The following is a 20,746-nucleotide window of genomic DNA, read 5'->3' on the forward strand; positions in this document are numbered from 1 at the left end:
ACTTTAATTACGAAAAAAGATGGTTTTGGATCAATTTAAGATTAACGGTTTCCGTGAATGTGTGATGAGAGATTTAATGGTTAACCACGACGATATTTATGCTGAATCTTTTTTTATAGCCCAATTACGGCGATAGCATTTTGATAAAATTCATATTATGGGTAGGTTGTAAACGTTTGGAGGCTAACCAGCGGCATAATAACTGTCTCAGAAAATATATGATGGCTATTTTTTAGCGGCGATAGATGTAAATTATTTACAGTTGTATTTTATGAGATTTTCGTGAATTTATAATGATATGAAATATTAATTATACCGTCATGTTTCTCTTTCCTAAAAGCACATGTTGCCGTCCAATTGATTAAGCGAGCCTACTTTACAGATGTGATAGTTAATGTAATGATCATTATACAACATATCGAGAATGAGGTTCACAATATTCTCAGGTCTTTATGATGTCGGCACCTACATTCCTCTACAATTCGATTCGGAAAGAAATTAAAACCACTGTTACTACGACTGTTTATGCGCGCTCACACTCGCTTTTGCCGAACTAACGGCATCGAACTTGTTGGATTAATCGATTTCAACAAACAAAGAGTATATCATAAGCCTGGTTCAACAGAAATGTTACATTTAAAAAAAAGATTGCAGCATTAACACTGTAAACACCCGATCATAAGTATAAAACAACTTTATGTTACATTAAACTATTTACGTACTAATCTGGGAAATGGAGAAATCCAGGAATTATATTTTAGGCAAAATTCAGCATTATCATAGTTTTCAATATAAATTAACCCTTAAGATAAATATTATTTTTCATAACGATGATTAATACAAAATTATTGTTGTACCTCCATACTATAAATAGCATTCAAGCTAATATACATACCGAAAAGTAGGTGGTGGTCCGTTACCGGTTGCCTTCCTAAGACAATACACATTCATTACTTACAATTAAATAAAAGAACGAGGTTTTTCCACTTTGTGTTACAATGAACAGGTGGTGGTAGTGTTGATTCGATTTTTTGACCTGACGACTTGAAAAGGATATAAACAGGACATATCTACACGTACTAGAAAATATTCCGAACCCGTTTTGCACGTTATCTAGATGGAACACTCTGGCAATGATGGTGTATGACAATGTGGTTGGATAATGAATTTGGTAATTGCGATGTTTACGGTTAGTTGGTGCATGTGGGATTCATTCATACAGATTAGGCATTAACTCTAAATTTATCGCTATTATTCTGCCGTGAAACGCTATTACACCTTCAATTATTATTTATTTAGTAATGGATTGAGTGGTTTTCAAATAAATACCTAAAACATAATTAATTTCAAAGACATTTAGCAGGATATGAGCGTTTTTAATCTTTTTCAATTTAAAAAAGTTTTTCTTATTAAGGTTTTTACAACTCAATTTACTACCACATCCTGAATTCAGTAAATACCTAAAAAGATACGGTTTGACTTCCTATATACGTTTCGTATTATTTCAACGGCTTAGTACGCGGCGAACACAATCAAAGAGCAATAAATCAGAAGCTCGCGACCGGTCGATGTGCCACCCGGAGCCGTACAATCAAAAATAATAACTACTAAGTGCTCGTACGGTATATCATAATAGAATCCTCTGTGGTAATTGAATTTTGGTGCGACGACCTCGGCCAGTCGTCACTCTTGCTATCGGCGGCCCGTTCGCGTGTGAACGGTTTGTGTGCGTCCCCCCCGTGGGGCCGAGGTGTTGAAATACACACTGGTGCGGGGCCGCGGGGTTTCCATTAATTGTAAACGTCAACGGAAGGACATGGTTTATAACGCCGGACGTTAAAGTTACAATTTTTATTTTTTAACACAAAATCCTTTAATTTTATTCAGTGAATTTCACTTAAGATGCAATATACAAAAATATATTTCCATAGAAACCAGGGTGTACCTAACTTTGTCCCACATAAAATGCAACATGTCTGAATGTTTCTAGTTCTAGGTCTAATGTTAGTTCGTGACAGTGATAGGTAGCGCTAGTTAACATAAGATATCACTATGTTGCATAGTTTTATTAAATTAGCACTATCACTAGAACTAATACAAGACCTAGAACTAGAATCATTCGGGTTTAGCCGTCTTGAGAGACGTGCGGCTAAATCCGAATGTTTCTAGTTCTCGGTCTAATGTTAGTTTTAGTTTTGCACTATCACTAGCACTAGCACAAGACCTAGAAGTAGAATCATTCGGGTTTAGCCGTCTTGAGATACTTGCGGCTAAACCCGAATGTTTCTAGTTCTAGGTCTAGTGTTAGTTGTAGTTTTACACTAGCACTATCACTAGAACTAACCTAGAACAACAAGACCTAGAACCTGGAACTAGAATCATTCGGGTTTAGCCATCTTGAGTGTTATCATAAGGACGTCATTTTTTCCAAGCAAAACTATTTCTTTGCAAAACTACCCAATGCCTGTACTATTAAATTATGTTGCATTTTATGTGGGACAGTGCATTGCGAATTATATGAAATTCCCGGTATAGATAAAAACATAAATGATGAATGTTTCTTCTTTGAATTTTTAATTTTAATTTTATTACTTAAAAGTAAAGAAAAATTAGCAATCTCGATTAAATGAATAAGATGGTGGTAACATATAGATAATTTTATTTGCTTTTTTGAATTTGAAGTTAATTGCTTATATCCATACGAATATGTGTTTACATAGCGTATACGAATGAACATTAACTTCTTCCGAAACCAATTAGTTGTTCAATTCGATTACGTTCCTTCGTGTAAGGGAAATCCTAATAAAATTAACGTAAGCACAAGTTGTTGTCGTTCTTGCGGTGCCTGGTAATATGCGGAAACGTAATTCTCGCATACCTGCGAGATCGTAGCCCGAATTCACCCATGAATTATTCAAACACTTCTATAAGGCAAGGATTGAATCGGATAAAGATAAATATGTACTCTAGACTGAGGTGAGAGATAACACTTCTGTCATTTTACACATCGTACACGACTTCACGAAACACATACACGCAATATTATTGTAACAAAGAAAAGTGAAAGCAATAAAAAGGGATAAAAAAGTACACTAGAAAGGAAATTGAGCAATCTAGACTATACATCGTCATTACAAAGGTTCAAGAATTTTTTCCTCAACTTCTTCTTCTCCATATTCGTAAAGGCGTTGTTTCGAAACATCCGCCCGAAGCAACGGTGTACAGTTAGGCGTAAATTTAATTTCCAGATGAACGTCTCGATTCGAAAATTGGTATTGGTCGTTACGTCCTGGGGACATTAATTGTTTTACGACCACTCCACGCGACTTTTTCTTTTAAACCGTATCGAGAAAAAGGTGTGATCCAATTTTCCGGTTAATTCGGTTGCACAATAGGCTCGATTGCAACATCGCCGCGATTACCTCCGATTATCTCCACAGTGTTTTTCTAAACTCGGTTTGAAAAAGACACGCGGAAGTCATCGACACCATTACCGTAGAAGAAATCCAAGTACACGACTTCTGATTGCTTTTGTTATCGATACAACAGTCGCCTATTGTATCGTCCGCTTCGATACGCAAGAAATGAGCGATGAGCCGGGAGTTTCGGTCCGGCCAATTAGAAATCCAATCAATTAGCTAATTAATTGATTTAACGGTGGCGATGTTATCGTCTATGTACCGGTCGTTAAGTGAGAAACGTTTCGTTCTTCCAATATGGCAGTTAGAAATCAATCTATCATTAAATTATAAAGATATTCTTATTTATTGCAACAAATAAGTAACTTTAAGTGCGCTAAACGATTATTAAACTTAAAATGCTTCAATTTGAGATAAATCATAGTCTTAATCATCGAAAAATAGTAACAATGATATTTACGACCTATTGGTTACAAAACGATGTCGACCGTCAAGTAAATTGCAATGTTGACACGTTGTACATTACCTCGCTGGCGGACATATAAACAAGACACTTTAAAGCACGATTAAGCGACGCGTTAAATCAAAATGGCGGCGCCAGAGGTCGTTCATGGGTTATCTGCGTTTATGTTCGTCCCATATGGGTCACATAGAACCATGGGATGTCTGCACGAGACCACCGAAGATAGCAAAACTCAGTTGGCTCGGAATAATTTATTGAAGACCGTGTCGTGTCAAATGATAAAGTCTCACGGCCTTATTGGGTTCATAATATATTTTCAGGTCATTGTAACGTTAATTCAGGACAATTAAGTGTTATTTTTTTTGATTAACTTTGCGTAGTTTTTGCTAAAGATTGCTATCTACTTAAGATGTCTCAATTAAGAAGTATCTCTTATACATTGTAGTGAAGAACGGAGGAAGAATAATTAAAAGTTCTCCGATCAGATATGATCTAAACGTGATTCAGTTAATCGACCGCAACTTAACGATAAAATAGCGAAGCTGTTTATTAATTCCAAGTAAGAATCAATATCGCAGCGGTCTTCCTTAAATATAGTTATAACAACTTAAACGTTACGGCCTTAACAACCGCTATTAAATATCCATCTAAGGGGATAACCTCACCTCCTTACGCGGCCTTCCCGGTTTTTCTATAAACTGTCTATAAGTTTTTAACCAAGCCATTTTATTTCAATATTTTCCAAGTATTAATACTTTGATGTAAAATTCAAAATACGTTTGTAGAAATGTGCGACTCATGGAATACCATCAAGTATAGAAAGATCACACAACTCATTAAGGAACGTTCATCTGATAATCGATTATCCTGTCGCGCTATCGCAACGATTATAATTCACGCGATGATTTTTGTCCGCGGTCCCATATTTCGCCCAGCGGGACGCGGCGCCCAAAACAGCGTCGGGCTGCTTTAGACGGAGCTATTACGTGGTTCGAGGTGGTTGCGATTTATAACGGTTGGTTGAAAAAAAGTACACGGACACCACGAGATATATATCTTGTAAGATAATTAATCTAATTAATCGCACAATCTATTCAAGTAATAAAGAAATCGCCATCTGTGTACATCCACAGGAAGGGAGCACAAAAAACTTTAATTGTATCGTACATCGAATAGGATCGTTTCCTGTTTCAACTAATTGTAATTAGTACAAACAGTAGCTTTTGTGTTTAAGCATTTCGTCGTCTTCTGCGGGATTTTGGCTTCAACGTCAGTTTCCTGTCGTAAACACTCTCTTCTAAGATTTTTTTTTTCGGCAGTTTGCTTCCCGGCGTGGTTGCTTCGCGGGCTCACCGAAGCGTAACAACGAAGAGAGAGGATCTACGAGTTGTACTGTACGTTGAACGTCTAGCGCAGCTGAGATGTTTACGATTAATTGTTTCGGTTAACGGTGTTGACAAAGCGATAGCGAGCTCCCGGGCTACCGGCGCGCCAACGACGACGTCGATTTCGTCTCTCTCCCGGCCCCAACATTGGCCGCCACCGTCTGGGCGTGTAGATAATTCTGGATTTTACGTTACTCTTCGGTTACCGTTACCGATGGTCCTATGCAAATGTACACACGTATAACGTTTAGCTGTTCGGAGCAAGTTGTTGTTGCGTAACCGGGTAGTGAATTCGGGCGTGGAGCAAACATCGGCGTTCTCTTACAAACAGAATTCATTCAGAGCCCAAGAATATTGCGTTGCGCGCACGATAATCTAATTAACATTTCCAATTAGAGTTTTTGCTCTAATAGCGCGCATCCGCTCTCTCGGCTAAGTAGAAACAAATTACGATAATATAAAGTGAAGCTATAAATAGTTACTGAGGAGATTTGAAATACAGGTTATTTGGATTTGTAACTTTGACAGATTCTTCAAAATCATTTATCATGAGATATATAACTATAAAGTATATTTGTGTTGTTCCGAGATTTCATCCGTTCCTTCTGTTGCTTCTATTTGGCATCTTCAGTGCGTTGTCGTAATCTCCTGTCGGCAGACTGATGAAAGTATATTCAAACCATTATACAGTACGTTTCATAAGTAACATCCTCAACTGTAATCCATTTTATAGTTATCTGATTTCCTTCAATTTGGTTGATATTTGATAGCAAGAATTTTCAAAAAGTTCCTGAAAAAATCTGTGAAGTCAAGTTAACGCCAAACAATGTTTTATTCATACCCCTAAACAAAACGAAATTCCTTTAGAAACCTTAAAGCTCTACCTGCAAAATATTCAAGACGTAAGATGTGAGCTGTAAAACCTTCTCGGGGGAAAACGACTAAAAGCTGAAGTTCTTCCCTCCGCATTCGTCCCCCAATACTATAGCATACGAAAATGTTAGTGAAAATGGTACGGTTCATAAAGCATACGGGTGAGGTTCCCTTATGGGAAATTTATCATTTTTAAGTGGGCCCAAAACGGCAGGCGCCGAAGTTTACGTGACAGTTTTGGCTAGACGGGATAAAATTCAACCCCCAAAGGCGTAGTGTAAAGTTACAACTCCGCGGAGCTTTCGTTCCAAAAACTTTGCACGCGTATTTCATAACTTAGAATTTAAATTAAAATTCCGAGTACATCTCGAAAGTTTTTATAAAAATTCTTGAGACTGAACAAAGTGTTACTATGATACAAGATTTAACCGATCGTGTTAGAAGTTTATGGTCGGTTACCGATGATTTAAATAGTGTCTAGGACAGTTTAAGCGTCGCATATACGAGATTGTAAACATACGTTATAACTATGGGAGGTAAATGTGGGCGTGTGCGTATTTACGTTCATTCCAGAGACCGCCACTCCTATCTTACAAGCAATTTTAATGTTGATATCAATATTATAATGAAATAATTACGATTTAAAATCCTGTAGAAAGCACTAAAGCATCCCTATTGTTAGCGCTCCCAAATATTTACTCGAAAAACATCAACAAACACTTAATATTGACAAAAAAATACCTCGCAAACATTGTCGAGAATTTAAGCGTCAAGTCCAAAACAAACAAAACCGGTTTGGCATTTCCTGGCCCATCAGCGTCATCTTGAACCTGTCGGTACAGAAGCGTTTTTGGGGGACATTAAATTCAAAACGCACCCAGCCGTGTGCAATGAAAACGGCAAAGTTTATTCACTCTTCTTGGAATTCTCCGGTCGGATTGACAGCGCAAACGACTCCTTCAAAAGGACCACCACGCCATGTACCCGAAATCGCGCATAATAGACCCATTCACTGCGCCAACCCAAGTGGAAAGAGCGAAAAAGATACGAGTTTCGAATAGGCGGAGTCTCGATCAACCCCGAGCATTGTTAATCGTGTTTTTTTAAAACCACAGGAAACGAAAAAAACGGCAAATAAAGTCATTAAATCCACTTCACACGCGCATGTGAATACAAAGAAACATTATCTTTCTTTACGCAAGAAAAAAAAATGGATGATGATCTCTATGCAAATTTTTAACACTTCTGATTCATTAAATAAATTCATTAAACATTGTAATAAAAAAAACAAAAAGGTGTTTTTGGAGATCATAAAGAAATAAAGCTGTTCTGATCTCTTCAGAAAAACCTTTTAAATATTTAACAGTCCGAAACAAAACTTAGCACTTACCTTTCAATTGTGTGCTTTCGATCGCAAACATGTTCAACGCCAACAATTGAAGGAACCTTTTGCATGGTAATGGAACGGGGGAGTGTTGAAGTAACGCCCGAAATTCTTTTAACATTTGAATAGCTGTCTCTTGAAAGGTTTCCATTCTGGAAAGTAATAGAAAAGAAAATGTATTAATAAAATGATATATTTTTAAATTAATATGCTTATAATTCTTAGAGAATAATTTAAAAAGAACACAATCTTGCAGAAAGGTCTGTTAGTATCGAGGTCAAAGGAACATTAAAACAACTTCATGGTCTTCCCAGAAAACGTACACGTTCATTCATAAATAACGATTTCGCGCGCCCCTTGCATTGTACTCTACCGTCCATTGTAATTGAATAGCTTCGACGGAGAACCTGCAACGACCGGTCGCAAATATTAAAGGACACATACCAATTAGTAATACTTTGAAGAACTAACTGTATGTATAAGCTTGTGTTAAATTTCGTAATGAACAACCTGTTACATCTATAAACGGTGTCATTTACGAATTTATACGGTGTTAATAGATTTCGCGAAATTGCTGGTTTCTACATATTAAATTTCTGGTTGTAAAGTTAAAGGAAGGCTTCGAAATACTTGGAATCTTTTCTTAAAGTAACCGTTAGTTGGTTTTATGTTCGAAGTTAGTTTTTGGTGTGTTTAAAGCGGTACCTTTGACCGCATTAACGCAAATAAATCGACAAAGACAGGTACGTCTTTAAAAAAATATTGACGTGATGCATTATGTATGCGTGAGTATTGGACACGTAACCATATGGCTGCTGTTACAACCCGCAACTTCTTAAAACGTATGTTAAAAAACCTCAAATATTCGTTTTGTACATAAAAGCTTCATTTCCTTCTTACACCATGTTGAAATACCTATTAAAGAAAAAGACACAAAAAACACCTATTATAGTCACGAAATTTCTTTAAAATTAGATTAATAGCAATTACATTGAAATTTCTTTTAAATAAGATGTTACGAAAAGTAACAAGGCAACATTAACCGGAACATCATAATCACATATTGGATCGAAATTATCGAACCTGTAATAAAAAGTGGTTAAGTGTCTCGTCTAGCAGACACGAAACGTAGTCTCCGAGTAAATTTAGATATCGAAATTGTGCTCAGAGCTAACTACAGTTGACAGGTAAATTACACATTGGGCAATATTTAAATACTAATTAGTTCCGCGCGGCAGTCGATGTAAATCGCCGCAATTTAAATATTCGTCGAAGCAAAAACGAACTATATTTTTAATTAAATTTAATGTACGCCCGACGGGAAAGCATCATCAATAGCCTGGTTAACTTTGTAGATCGAACTGGATCTCAATAATGTCTAGTTAGGCCGTTTGACAACATAATCAGAGGCCGGAATAAGCCCCGTATAATTGGGCTCACAACAATGGACAATGGTGACTGGGCGATACACCACCGAAACGTGGAGACAATGAACGATTGGGGGCCGTCGAATTTGAAGTGTTATTGGTTTATGTGATTCGGAGCTGACGGACAATAGCCAAATGATTATCCCTGTACACAAAAGTTGACGGATCCGTAGACCTTCGACCGTTTGATAATTTCCTTTCTGGTGTCATTGCCTGATCATTCATTTGAAGGCTGACCATGGGCAATCAGAAGAATATCAACTCAAAGGAAAAAATGATGACTAGATGAAAATGTTCTGCATAGAGAACCTCACCATCTTAATTCAACGTCTCGGTCGACACACTCATTACGGAAAAGGTCATGGTATCTATGAATCAGGTTCAAAACTCTCCCAGATTCTTTTATCGCGTATCTAATTAACCGAACGGTAATACCGTGGGTAATGAAGCAAAATCTACGACGAGTAAATAGCCTTTACAGGACTTACTGTGCAAAATTCTACTGGAAGATTGATGTAAGCATATCTAATCTATGAGAAAATCCATGAGAAATAAATTTCAACGTTTTACAAAACCTTTATATCATAAAAAAAATTAATTAAGTCATTCCGTTCAATAATAAACAATAATAAATTAAAAATAGGTAATATTATGACACGTACGCGCAGATTTAAAGCATTTTCATTTCAAGTTCTCTTATTGTGGTCTGTTAATCTGCCGCTATACCGTTACATTTATTTCGAAGACCAAAAAGCGCATTGCAATCTCGGCAAGAGTTCGATTAAATCGTCATCGCCTTGTAACCGTTCATCCAATCGTAAATTGCGGTTTAGGAATCTGTTTTTCTACGCGACTGAAGCGCGGCTATAAACTCCGGCAGGCACTGGCGATCGACACGTAAAAATTCCGACACCGGCCTAATCATTTTATTATGGCCGATAAATTGTCGTCTTCTTAAAGCCCAGAATCGCAATCTAATAATCATTATTTTGTCCCCGAATTACTATAATTATTTCGCGAACGGTACACTGAATGTTAAAATAAATTGGTGAGTTGATGCGCTGTGTACGAAAAAATAATTGTAGTCATATTACTGTAATTTGTGAATATAATTAATATCTATGCAAGAAAATGACCCCTTAATATTTAAGATTAACTAAAAACAAACCACTATGTCACTTGGGATCTTCATGGCCACAGCGGTAACCGGCGACATTTGCAAGTGAATAGTTATTTATAGATAATTTATGCTAACCACCGACGCAAGTGAAGTTATTGATACATCTATATTTAGACTAATCTTTCTTTTTTAAAAGTAATGATGTGAATACGTATCGACTTCTTATCTGATTGTATTTATAAGTTATTAATATCAAGACATTAATGGGGATATAAAATTCAGAAAAATTTTATGCAGATGGAATTAAAAATTGTTGATGAGTATTGAGTTAAGCTTGTTTCCCAGGTGTATTTAAAGGAAATAACTGCGAAATCAGATCAACGTAACGTCAAAATGCAGATTTTGTTTTAAGTATGATTGATGTTATGTATATAATTAGGCATTATAATCAAAAGAGACATATAAATAATCACGCATTAAATTTAAGCTTTAAGCCTGGATAAGTAAGAAAAACATTAAGATCAAAATTTTTCAAGAATTTTAAGTACATTAATACTTTAAATTATAGCATTACTTTAATATAAACAATAAAACTAAATTACTTTAAAGAATTTTACTATCTTTTTATAGTTTGTAACCAAAGACATAAAGTTGTTTATTTATTTTGCAGCGTTATTGACGGATGAAAGGTAAAAACCGCCATCTATTAGTATTATGAGTACAATCAAGCAATCAATTTTTTAATTACTAACACTGTCTCAATTGAATAGGTTTATTTTAGAATTTTAATTTGCTATTTTAATCTTTAATTCATTATTTTTTAACTGAATGGATCGGTACAGCGTTATATAAAATTGATCTTCCTAACCATCATTATAGCATAAACGAAGTATAAACAAAAATCATTAAGGGTGATTTTGTACCAACGTAATGAAACATATTCAATTGACTCTTTATGATCTCAAATTCATTTCCTATATCAAAGATCTGATAGTGAAATGACAACTTTTTCTCCTACCAATAAGGAAGATGTTACAACAAAACTTTAGATGCAATATAGAGTTTTATTAAAGATGATATTCATTCTCACGCAGAACTGCATAAGTAAATGATATAACCTATTCTTTAACTTTGTGTGTATTACGTAAGAATAAATTAATAATGCAAGAGTTAGGAAAGATTCAAGTATTTCCAGTAACTATTACGCTTAATTTATAAGTATTTTTAAACATACATCACCGTTAAGTATCAAAATTCCTCTATTAACAGTGCGATCGCGAATTGTTCCAAATGAAACGACCGTTGGTGTTACTGGAATACTAAATCCTAACACTTGTTGCGGTCTTCGCTTTGCATTTACGATGTTAACGGTAGACTGAGATTTTTCCTTCGTCCGTTTATTTATTTCGGGAAGCGGATCGCGGTTCGCGTTTTTGTCTCGACAACACAGCATGACAATGAGCGGACATTGATCGATGAAACGGTCCGGGACGCGTTCACGCACCGACGCCAATACAATTTCGAGCTATAATTTATGGTAATACGAACCGGTCGCGTTATTATTATGCTCGATGTACGCGAGCGTGTTTAACACGTCGGATGTGTTACGCACTCGATACGGATACGACGGTGATTGACGGATGGTTAAGAGAACTCGTTTTCGACACATAGGAACAAGAGGCGTACGTTTCATTCTCAGGCTCGTACTATGAGACGGCATTAGTTATTATCAAAAGAAAAGCTAACGGTATCAATATCAATCTATCATCAATTTACTTTCATTCAAATAAATAATTCAGTCATAAATCATATTTCTTCCTGCACCGCATTGAAAGCTTATTTTGGTTGTTTTTCCTAATAGATAATTAAAAAAAATTTATTCTAGCGATACGAGTTGGCCAGATCGTTCGACGCCTCTTCGATCGATTTGCATTGTGCTCACGTATCGAATTAGTAAAACGATTACAGAGGACGGCGGACGCGATCGGCAGCCATTATTTCACGCTCAATTGGTCTAATTGTAAACTTGCGCTCTGCGGAATGTGCTACCGAGCGCGAGCCGCACCTCCGGGCCCCGAGGGGGGCCCTACGACCAAGTTCGCCGTCGATCGGAATCGGAGCGTGCGAATCCGCGCGGCGTCACGTCGACGCCCCCCGCATGCCAAGTTCACCGATCTAATCAAGTGGCGCCGAATAGAACTCCTTCTGTTAACAAATAAACACTAAGGTAAATTTAAAAGTACATAAAAGTTATAAAGTTATATTCAATTACGATGTAAATAGCCCAAATACTTCAGTTGTGTTTTTGATATAAGTAGATTTTTAAGTAAATAGTAAAAGATAGTAATAGTAAATAGGTATCCATACAGGATTTGTAGATTTTGTACAATATCACATTTTCATTACATCATTTAAGTACAATCGAAATCGAACCACACATTCCTATTATATTCAGCTTAGTTTTTTAATTGTCTAAAAAATACTTATTACAAAATAGAATCTTTATATTAATTTTCTAATTTAAGATAACATAGTATGCATTTTTTTGACTTAACACGTTGATAAACGAGCGCATTCCGCTAGTCGAAGACAAGCTTTGGCGACGTCCGAAAAGGGCCATTCGTTATCGTCGCAAGTTCTGAACATGACAGCGCGAGCTGCGTTCGCAGATTAGATTGAATTCGAACCGAGAACCGGGCCCGGAATCCGGGAACGAAGCGCCGGTATTCCGATAGAGATATACGGGCGACGTGTACCGAATAATCGCAAGCCGATTAAGAAATCACTTTCCCAACGTTCGTTCTCGCTACGAAACCCAATACGCATACATAAATTGAATCCGTTAACTTTTTGCGCAGACACATTTATATATTACAATTTTATAACTCTGTTAAAATGGTTACGTGATATACTTCAAATTATTCGCAGTAACCCAACCTTTTTGAACATCATTTTCATAAATTTAAATCAAAAAAGAAACTTAGTATTCAATTTACATTTGATACAATCAAAATTTATAAAGCTTTTATGAAATAACTTATATACTATAATACTTCGGCTTAGTGCGTATCGCCAGCAATCTAGGAAAACCGTTGACCCCAGCGTTGCACCTCCAATTGTCGCGGGTAAGTCAATGTTAGCACAGGATAACTGTACACCGCGAACCACAGGTACACAAAGCACAGCCGCCAGAAAGAGACGATATTAGATGAACACAGAGAGAGAAAGAAAGAAAAAGCGTGCTCGCCAAGCCGTTCTCACAGGTTCACACACGCCCGCGGACATCCGGATATTTGCAGATGAAATTCAGCGAGTTGTAACCGGCTAATGGCGTTTATGCGCCGGCCAATTAGGGGAGAGTGAAAGGTTCTAATTCGGCCGTTTTAAAGTGCCGCATGGTAAACGTTAAAAGTATAAAGGAGCTTTTTCGAGTGAGCTCTAGGTGCTAATTCACTACATCGCGAGATTTGTTTGCAGAGAAGAACGACTATAGGAGTGTGGCTACAAAATTTAATGTAGTTAAAGGAACGGTACTATCTCGGACTCGGTATTGCGCCGTATTCATCCGTGTAAATTAAATGAGCTTTTTAGTATGCACTCGCTGAGTTTAATTGCGACGACCGAAGATGTACTTGACGACATTCGCGAGATTCCGTCGTTAACAGTCGTTGTTGATTGAGGGACTAAAGAAAATACCATGAAAGATGTTTTATACAGCTCAAATAAATATAGTATGAAGACTTTCATAATGAATTAAATACATCATGTAGTTTATTTTGAATGTAACACTTAAATTTGATCGATTTTTCGAAACCACATTATTACAACTTACCTAAACACCAGAAAATATAAACCTAAAAAGTTATATTCCGACATAAACCATTTTTGGGGCAGATCTTTAATAATATCACCACCATTTTGATTATTTTTGTAGGGACATAAACTCTGTGCCACTAGGATAACACCGACCATCTTTTCTGATAGATTATTTACATGCCACAACCACCAAACAAGCAAATACAAAAAAGTTAAAAAATTTACCGCACAATGAATTGTGTTAACCATAATATATGTACTATGTAACCCATAAAAATGAATAACCTCAGACATAATTTTTTTCCACAACCTCAATATTTTAATTCGAATTCTTACCCAATTTTAGTAATTAGTTTTCCATGAACGTGTAGATAACTGGTGACGAATCTCTTATTCACCTAAAACACAATACTCTAGAAGAATAAAATTTTGTTTAATAAAAATTAGACGCACTTCAACACTGCTCAACGCTGCCAAATCTTCTTCATCAGAATCCATCTGTTGCGTTTCTTGTACAGCAGACGTAGTCCTATGTACGCGACGGCCGCTATCCGGTCTGATCCAAATTTCGCGTCTAAGGCTATTCGGATGATTTGATGATTCGGATTCTTTTTCTTTCATGTGTTTCCGAGCTCTTTCGAGTCTTTCTTCTCTGCGTTTACGCTCCCCTTGTTCGTACTAAGAAAATCAAGTGGTTATTGTTAAAATCATTTAGTATCCAAAATAACTAAGACAAAGTGATTAAAAAAACGTGTTTGTACCTGTTTAAGGATCGTTTCCTTAATTCAATTTCACTCAGCAAAAATAATAAATATACACTACCTTTGGATTTTGCATAAAAATATGTATTAAAGCGAATACATGCAACAGCAATTAAAAATAAAAGCATTTTACAAGCCAAATAAATAACTGCCAAAGCGAAATAGGTCACGAGCGTTTTGTATTTATTTTTTATTAGTTACAATAATAATAGAAGTATCTGATTGTTTACATACAATTGAAGACAACACACATTTAATAAGACAGTAAGTAAATTGTTATTGAGTTTCTTTTTTTATGTGATACCTACACATATTTGATGAAGGTACTGCAGCATAGAAAGAAAAGTTTCTTATTATAAAAAATCTTTTGAATTAAATAAAAACATTGTTATTTAAGAAAATACCTTAAATGACAGTTCAATTTAATACGTTAATTTGATTGTATTCAAATATTCATACGAAATCGTGCGACGGCAAAGCATTTTATTTAAAAAATTCCAAACCGTAAATCTGCGTATAAAAAATAATCTATAAAATTTAAAGTTACCTTTTTTCTATTCTCGTCAAACAACGATTGCAGGTTTTCTTTAGCTGATGGTACTGGATTCGAGGACATAAGACTTCTCATGTAGTAGTAGACAGCATCAAGTTTTCTCCTCTAAAATGTTTATACCCAAATAAAAATATTTAATAATAAAATATTATTAAAAAAATTACCGCATAAACAGCCAATAATGCTAATTGATTGTAAGGTTTTCCATTTTTAGGGTTAATCTCGTGAGCTTTAATATACCACCTAAAAAAATAAACAAAATTAAGAGATTAATTTAAGAAAGTATTGCAAGTATGCAACCAAATGTGCAAATCGCGTATTGCAATACCATTACTGTGATATTGGTTGCATACTTTCAATGATGACGTCGGGTATGATAATTAATTAGCACACTGTATACTTACTGTCGTGATTTTCCATAATTCGCAGTTTCATTAACTTGTTCGCGATATCTCAATAAATCCCCAAGATATAAAAATATTTTTTGTGCAGCAATTAAAGCCAAACCAACATATTTTCCTTTTTGTGGTGTGGTATTATAGCTTAAAAAGCTATTGATTTTAAAATTATAAACCTCCTCTAAACGATCTAACAACAATTCGAAATATTTTGTACCTTCATCAATAATGGACAGTACAAATTCTTTGTACTGTTCACGATTCGTCGAATTATTCGCAATTTCCTTTCTCATCATCTCGATGATGTTGTAGAATAAAATCTTCCAAAAATGATATTCAACATATTCTGATTGACAAAACTTGATATCTTTACAAAGTAAATATTCTAAACTTTGCATTAAAAAGTTTCGATAGCTCGAAACTGTTCCCCAATTAATTAAGAGTAAACCAGAAGAAATATTGTATTGCAATTCATTATCGGCAGTTATAATTTCTCTTAACAAATCCGGATAACGACACAATTTCCATTTATCCGAATTTTCTTCGTACCAACCCGGCCTAACATTTCCAAACTGATCAGTTGTATATAATTGAGGAGGTGGTGTTTCCGTATTATCTGAAAACCCAGGGACGCTTACTCTCGAATTTGGCGATTTTACAACAATCGGTTTATTCGGATTATGCGGATCAAACAAAGTTTTCTGTCCACATCCTGGAACTTTTCGATTTATATCCGGACATTTTGGCCTTTCAGGTATTTTAGTTTGTTCCTGCATCTTAGGTGGTAAAATGATCAAGCCACCCTTTCGACTATCTTTGTTTTCAAGTTCCTTACTCAATTCCAATTCGGAGTGTTGCCGCTTACGTATTTCGTCTCTCCAATTTTCTTGTTCTTTACAAGAACTTCTACGGGCGCGGTCGAAACTTGAATCTCTGCTGACGTCCCGCGATTGCGTCTTTTTATCATAACTTCTATCACGAACATCACGAGACGATCGTCTTCTAGGCTCAGGAACTCGAAAATTATCTTTTGAATCCGTACTGGTTACAGAACTTTGTCTTGTGCGGTGATGATCATATAATCTTGAGGTTCTATCTTCCCAATTTTGATTTCTTCCTTGATGCCTACTTGGATGGGATTCTGTACTTCGATCGCGATCTTTGTTTCTACTGTTACTTCTGAAAATATTAGAAAAATATATGTTGCAAAAATAATTTGATATATACAAATAAAATTTAAGCATTTATGTTTTTACCTTCTCCTGTTTTTACGCTTGTTTTTTCTGGAAAAATAAAATTGAATTGTATTACATTGACAACAAATTAAAACAAAACTTACTTCCTTCTTGATCTCTGATTCTGGTTTGGTATAACATTGGGTAAAGATTTTGTACTGGTTTCCATTAAACTGGTTACTGAAGATGATCTTGTGAGAGCATCACTTAAGGCTTCTGCTTCTAGTTGATCATTTAATTCAACTTCTTCACTCCAATCCTAAATGAATTGGAGAAAATAACGATAGTAAAGTGAAATAATTATTTCAAAATATAACCTACATATATTTTATTGCTAACAGGAACAACATTTGTTTCTTTCTCAATAGGAGTAGGAGGTGAAACAGGCGACAATTGTGCTTCCAAACTTTCATTAAAACTTTTCTTGGGGGTTTCACTCTGATTTGGTCTCTCTGGAACATTTTGCAAGGCACCGTTTTCGCTATCAACTCGATCTCCCTGTTTTTCTCTTCCAATTTCTATCCTACCACCACCATAATTCCCATTTCTTTCCGCTCCCCGACCATCTCCAAACCCTTTCCTTTCATCCCCGGATCTATTATCATTTCTTTGCTGTTGATAATTACAGTCGTATCGATTCAAATTTTCATTACTTCGTACTTTTCCTCCGTACGTATTCGGTGTTGGTGGACGAGAATTCGAGGGGCTAGCGAACATTTTTTCTGGCGTAGCCGAACGAAACATTCTCCCTTGATTATCATAATCTTGTTGAAGACGACCCCGTCCACGAGATCTATTGGCTGGGAGGGTAAAATACATTTGATTGGTGTGATGTTGATTTTGCGATTGAACATGATGGTGAACATTGCTTTGGGGGGTGTTTGGAAAATTCGAGAGATTCGTGTAGGGCGGTTTTGAAACGTAAGTTTGAGTTCCCTGGAAGGTTATACTGCTTCCATCCCAGTTTTCTTCGTTTCTACCATAACTTGCTACAAAAAAAAATTGAAATAAAAAAAATGTATAATAAAAAAGGATTAATACATAAAAGGTAAGAGATAATAGAAGTAATTAATATTCTGTTCTGTCATGTATTAAAAAATAATGTTATGTAACCTTTATAATTACATATTTATTACAGCTTGATATAATACAGGTTTAGTGTCCATGGCTAAAGTCGTATTATAAAATCATGATCCAGTTACCACTTACTATTATTGAAAAATTTCAAGTTTAATGTTAAAAGTAACATTTATGCAAATATTTTAGACCTAAACATGAGTTAAATTAATTCAAATTTTAATTAAAAAAGCTTATAATAAAAAAAGAGTCTTGTGGTTAATTCTAAAATTAGTTTCATTTGAAACAACTATGTAGTTTGAAGGCTTTCACTGTTGGTATTATTAGAAACAAATCTAGAAAGATCCAAATTTAGCAATATTAAAATAGTGTTTGACGTTTATCTTGCCAAAAGTAAATTGTTCAAAAATGAAACCTCAATGTGATTTACTACGAATGCAATAAACTCTATGAAGTGATTTTTTTAAGTGATTAGAAAATTAACAAGTTTCATGTCCCAACCATGTTGAGGACTAGCGGTTTGGGAAAACATTCATATCAGCAAAGTGAGCAAGAGAAATAGCATAAAATTATTTTGAGGATGAAGTATAAATATCCTGCTAACTTAGAAAGCTATATGATGAACATAGTCATAGATTTCCCAAGGATGATAGAATCTAAAAGCAGTAAAAGCTGGAAGACGATTAGTTAGACGCGTAAGAAAGAGGTGGTCTGAAGGTACAGGTCAACAAGATTTAAACTGTTAAGTAGACGAAGACGACGACTTTGCTGATACAGATTTTTTTTTCCAAAAGCGCTAAGGTTTACCATTGTTCAGATACAGCTGCTCCATATTATTTATTATTATCCAACATCTATTACCAGAGATGTTAAAAAATTAGATCACAACAACTCTACTTACAAGCCTTTTACAACATTCTTTTATTTCAAAGTTAATATCTAGATTATATCATTATATTTAAAAAATATAACTTACCGGCTAAATTAGTATCTTCTAACAACTTCTTTTTAAGTCTAGGTGGTAAGTTATCCAAGTTTTTGAGCCTTTTATCAGGTTCTAATCCTATAGTACTGTGCCGACGTCCACTAGGTGGTTTAGAACTCATTTTATTATCATTATAATTTCTTTGATTAGCTAAAATAACAGGTTCTACACTCCTGGTTTCTCTACATCTATTGCTGAAACCGCTATTTTGATTTGCTATTGCACGAGGTTCAGAACCCTGTCTAAGATTTCTTGCCACCCCAGAAGGATTAGATGTTCTCCACTCCTGGTTATCAGTAATTTCATTTCGACGTTTATTTGAGTACCTTTTTGATTTATTTTGACTGTACGGACGTTCAAAATTAAAACTTTCCACTCCGTTTGTTTCTTCGCGTTGAAATAATCCTCTTTTAGGTGGTTCTTGTTGTGGTTCTTCGATTATAGAAGATTCCCTAGCTTGCGCAACCGGTCGGGGAACGTAAAACGATTGTTCGGGTTTTTTAACTTTTTTTCTAGTCTCAGAAATAGATATGTCGCCAAATTTTTCTAACGGAGGTGGTTCTAAAGGTTGAGTATCTCTTGGTGTTGAATCGGCACTTTTCGATTTATCCATACGTTCCATTCCAGATGTTTTTGACTTCGATTCGTTTGAATTGACAATTAATTTTGTATCTGACTCTGATTCACCAATACCTTGAGTTGATTTTCTCAATGGCCCGCTTCCTGGTCTGTAGATTTGCTGTTGTGGTTTGCCCCTCTTCATACTCTTACCGTCGACGTGTTTACTTTCTATGAACGGAGAGAATCAAAAAAATTATATTTCAACAACAAAAAAATGTGGGTTAGTGTTGTTTATAAACACAATCTCTTGAACTGGTGTCGCATAAGAGAGGTTAGGATTAGAATTTTTGACAGGTTATTGGCACACAATCACAAACCGATTCCGTTTTTAACACTGAATTCGCGAAGATTTTAGTTTGATTTTGAGAAAACGAAGCGATAGTTACGTAAAAATCTGTTTAAAGCATGCGACATACTCATGACACCTACCACAATCTGCCTCTTTTTTACGTTCATTAGTACTCGCCATGACAGCGGACAAATTTGAAAATGATCCGATCACTTAATTACACGTTTACTTTATTATTATTATTACCAATATTATTTCGGAACGGCTTCAAGCGCCATCTAATTATAATCGTTTCAATATGCGTTTGTTCCACTTATTATCAATAATTATTTTTGGTAAAAAATTATAGAGATTATACAGTGCATTTAAACTAACTTGATCAAAACTTAATACGAATACGTTCTTTAAACATATTTTCTTATGACTATAACGATATATTAAAATAAAATTTACTAATATGCGATATATATGGGAAAAATAAGTTATATTCACTAATTTAAATAAATTAATATATTTAAATTTATTAATTTTTTCACAGAAATGTTCCATGTAGTATCATAATAATTTGTGTGCGCTATATGCCAAACTACTTGATGTACCTGATAATAATATACAAAAATTGTATTATATACATATGTTACACTTAAAGCATCCATTCCGTGATGCATACATTAACTAATTTATCTAATTAATATGTATGTAAAATACGAAATGTAAACTTTGAACGTTGATGTACAGGATGGTTCAAATTCGACGTCCCAATAGGCTGTCATAATCTCGTTTTTCGAGCAACTGCTAATGCCAAAAACCTCAAAGCGGCAAATAAGGCCAAAATTGAAAATATCTGATTAGATGGAGGGCAGAATATGAAAGCAAAATACTAATTGGCCTCACATCCGAGAAGGAAGAAGCAGTTGATGATTTAGGTATAGGAACAACT

At 35.3% G+C, this 20,746-nt stretch overlaps 1 protein-coding gene across 2 annotated transcripts in view; it reads right to left on the minus strand.

Moving 5' to 3' along the window:
• LOC111427079 (Smg6 nonsense mediated mRNA decay factor) overlaps nt 1–20,102 on the minus strand; it is a 38,204-nt gene extending 18,102 nt beyond the window's left edge. The window contains exons 1-12 of one of the 2 annotated variants that reach the window (XM_023062051.2): nt 19,947–20,102; nt 18,888–19,685; nt 17,156–17,823; nt 16,939–17,093; nt 16,856–16,882; nt 15,606–16,778; nt 15,366–15,444; nt 15,196–15,306; nt 14,957–14,974; nt 14,341–14,565; nt 14,224–14,285; nt 7,531–7,676 (exon numbers count right to left, since the gene is read on the minus strand). In XM_023062051.2, coding sequence (XP_022917819.2) covers nt 7,531–7,676; nt 14,224–14,285; nt 14,341–14,565; nt 14,957–14,974; nt 15,196–15,306; nt 15,366–15,444; nt 15,606–16,778; nt 16,856–16,882; nt 16,939–17,093; nt 17,156–17,823; nt 18,888–19,685; nt 19,947–19,986 — 3,502 coding nt within the window. In that variant the 5' untranslated portion in view covers nt 19,987–20,102. The remainder of the gene's footprint in view (nt 1–7,530; nt 7,677–14,223; nt 14,286–14,340; nt 14,566–14,956; nt 14,975–15,195; nt 15,307–15,365; nt 15,445–15,605; nt 16,779–16,855; nt 16,883–16,938; nt 17,094–17,155; nt 17,824–18,887; nt 19,686–19,946) is intronic. The other variant, XM_023062052.2, reaches the window with a different exon arrangement.
• Between the last annotated feature and the right edge of the window lie 644 nt (nt 20,103–20,746).

The sequence above is a fragment of the Onthophagus taurus genome, chromosome 2, assembly GCF_036711975.1.
Source record: "Onthophagus taurus isolate NC chromosome 2, IU_Otau_3.0, whole genome shotgun sequence".
Lineage (NCBI taxonomy): Eukaryota > Metazoa > Arthropoda > Insecta > Coleoptera > Scarabaeidae > Onthophagus > Onthophagus taurus.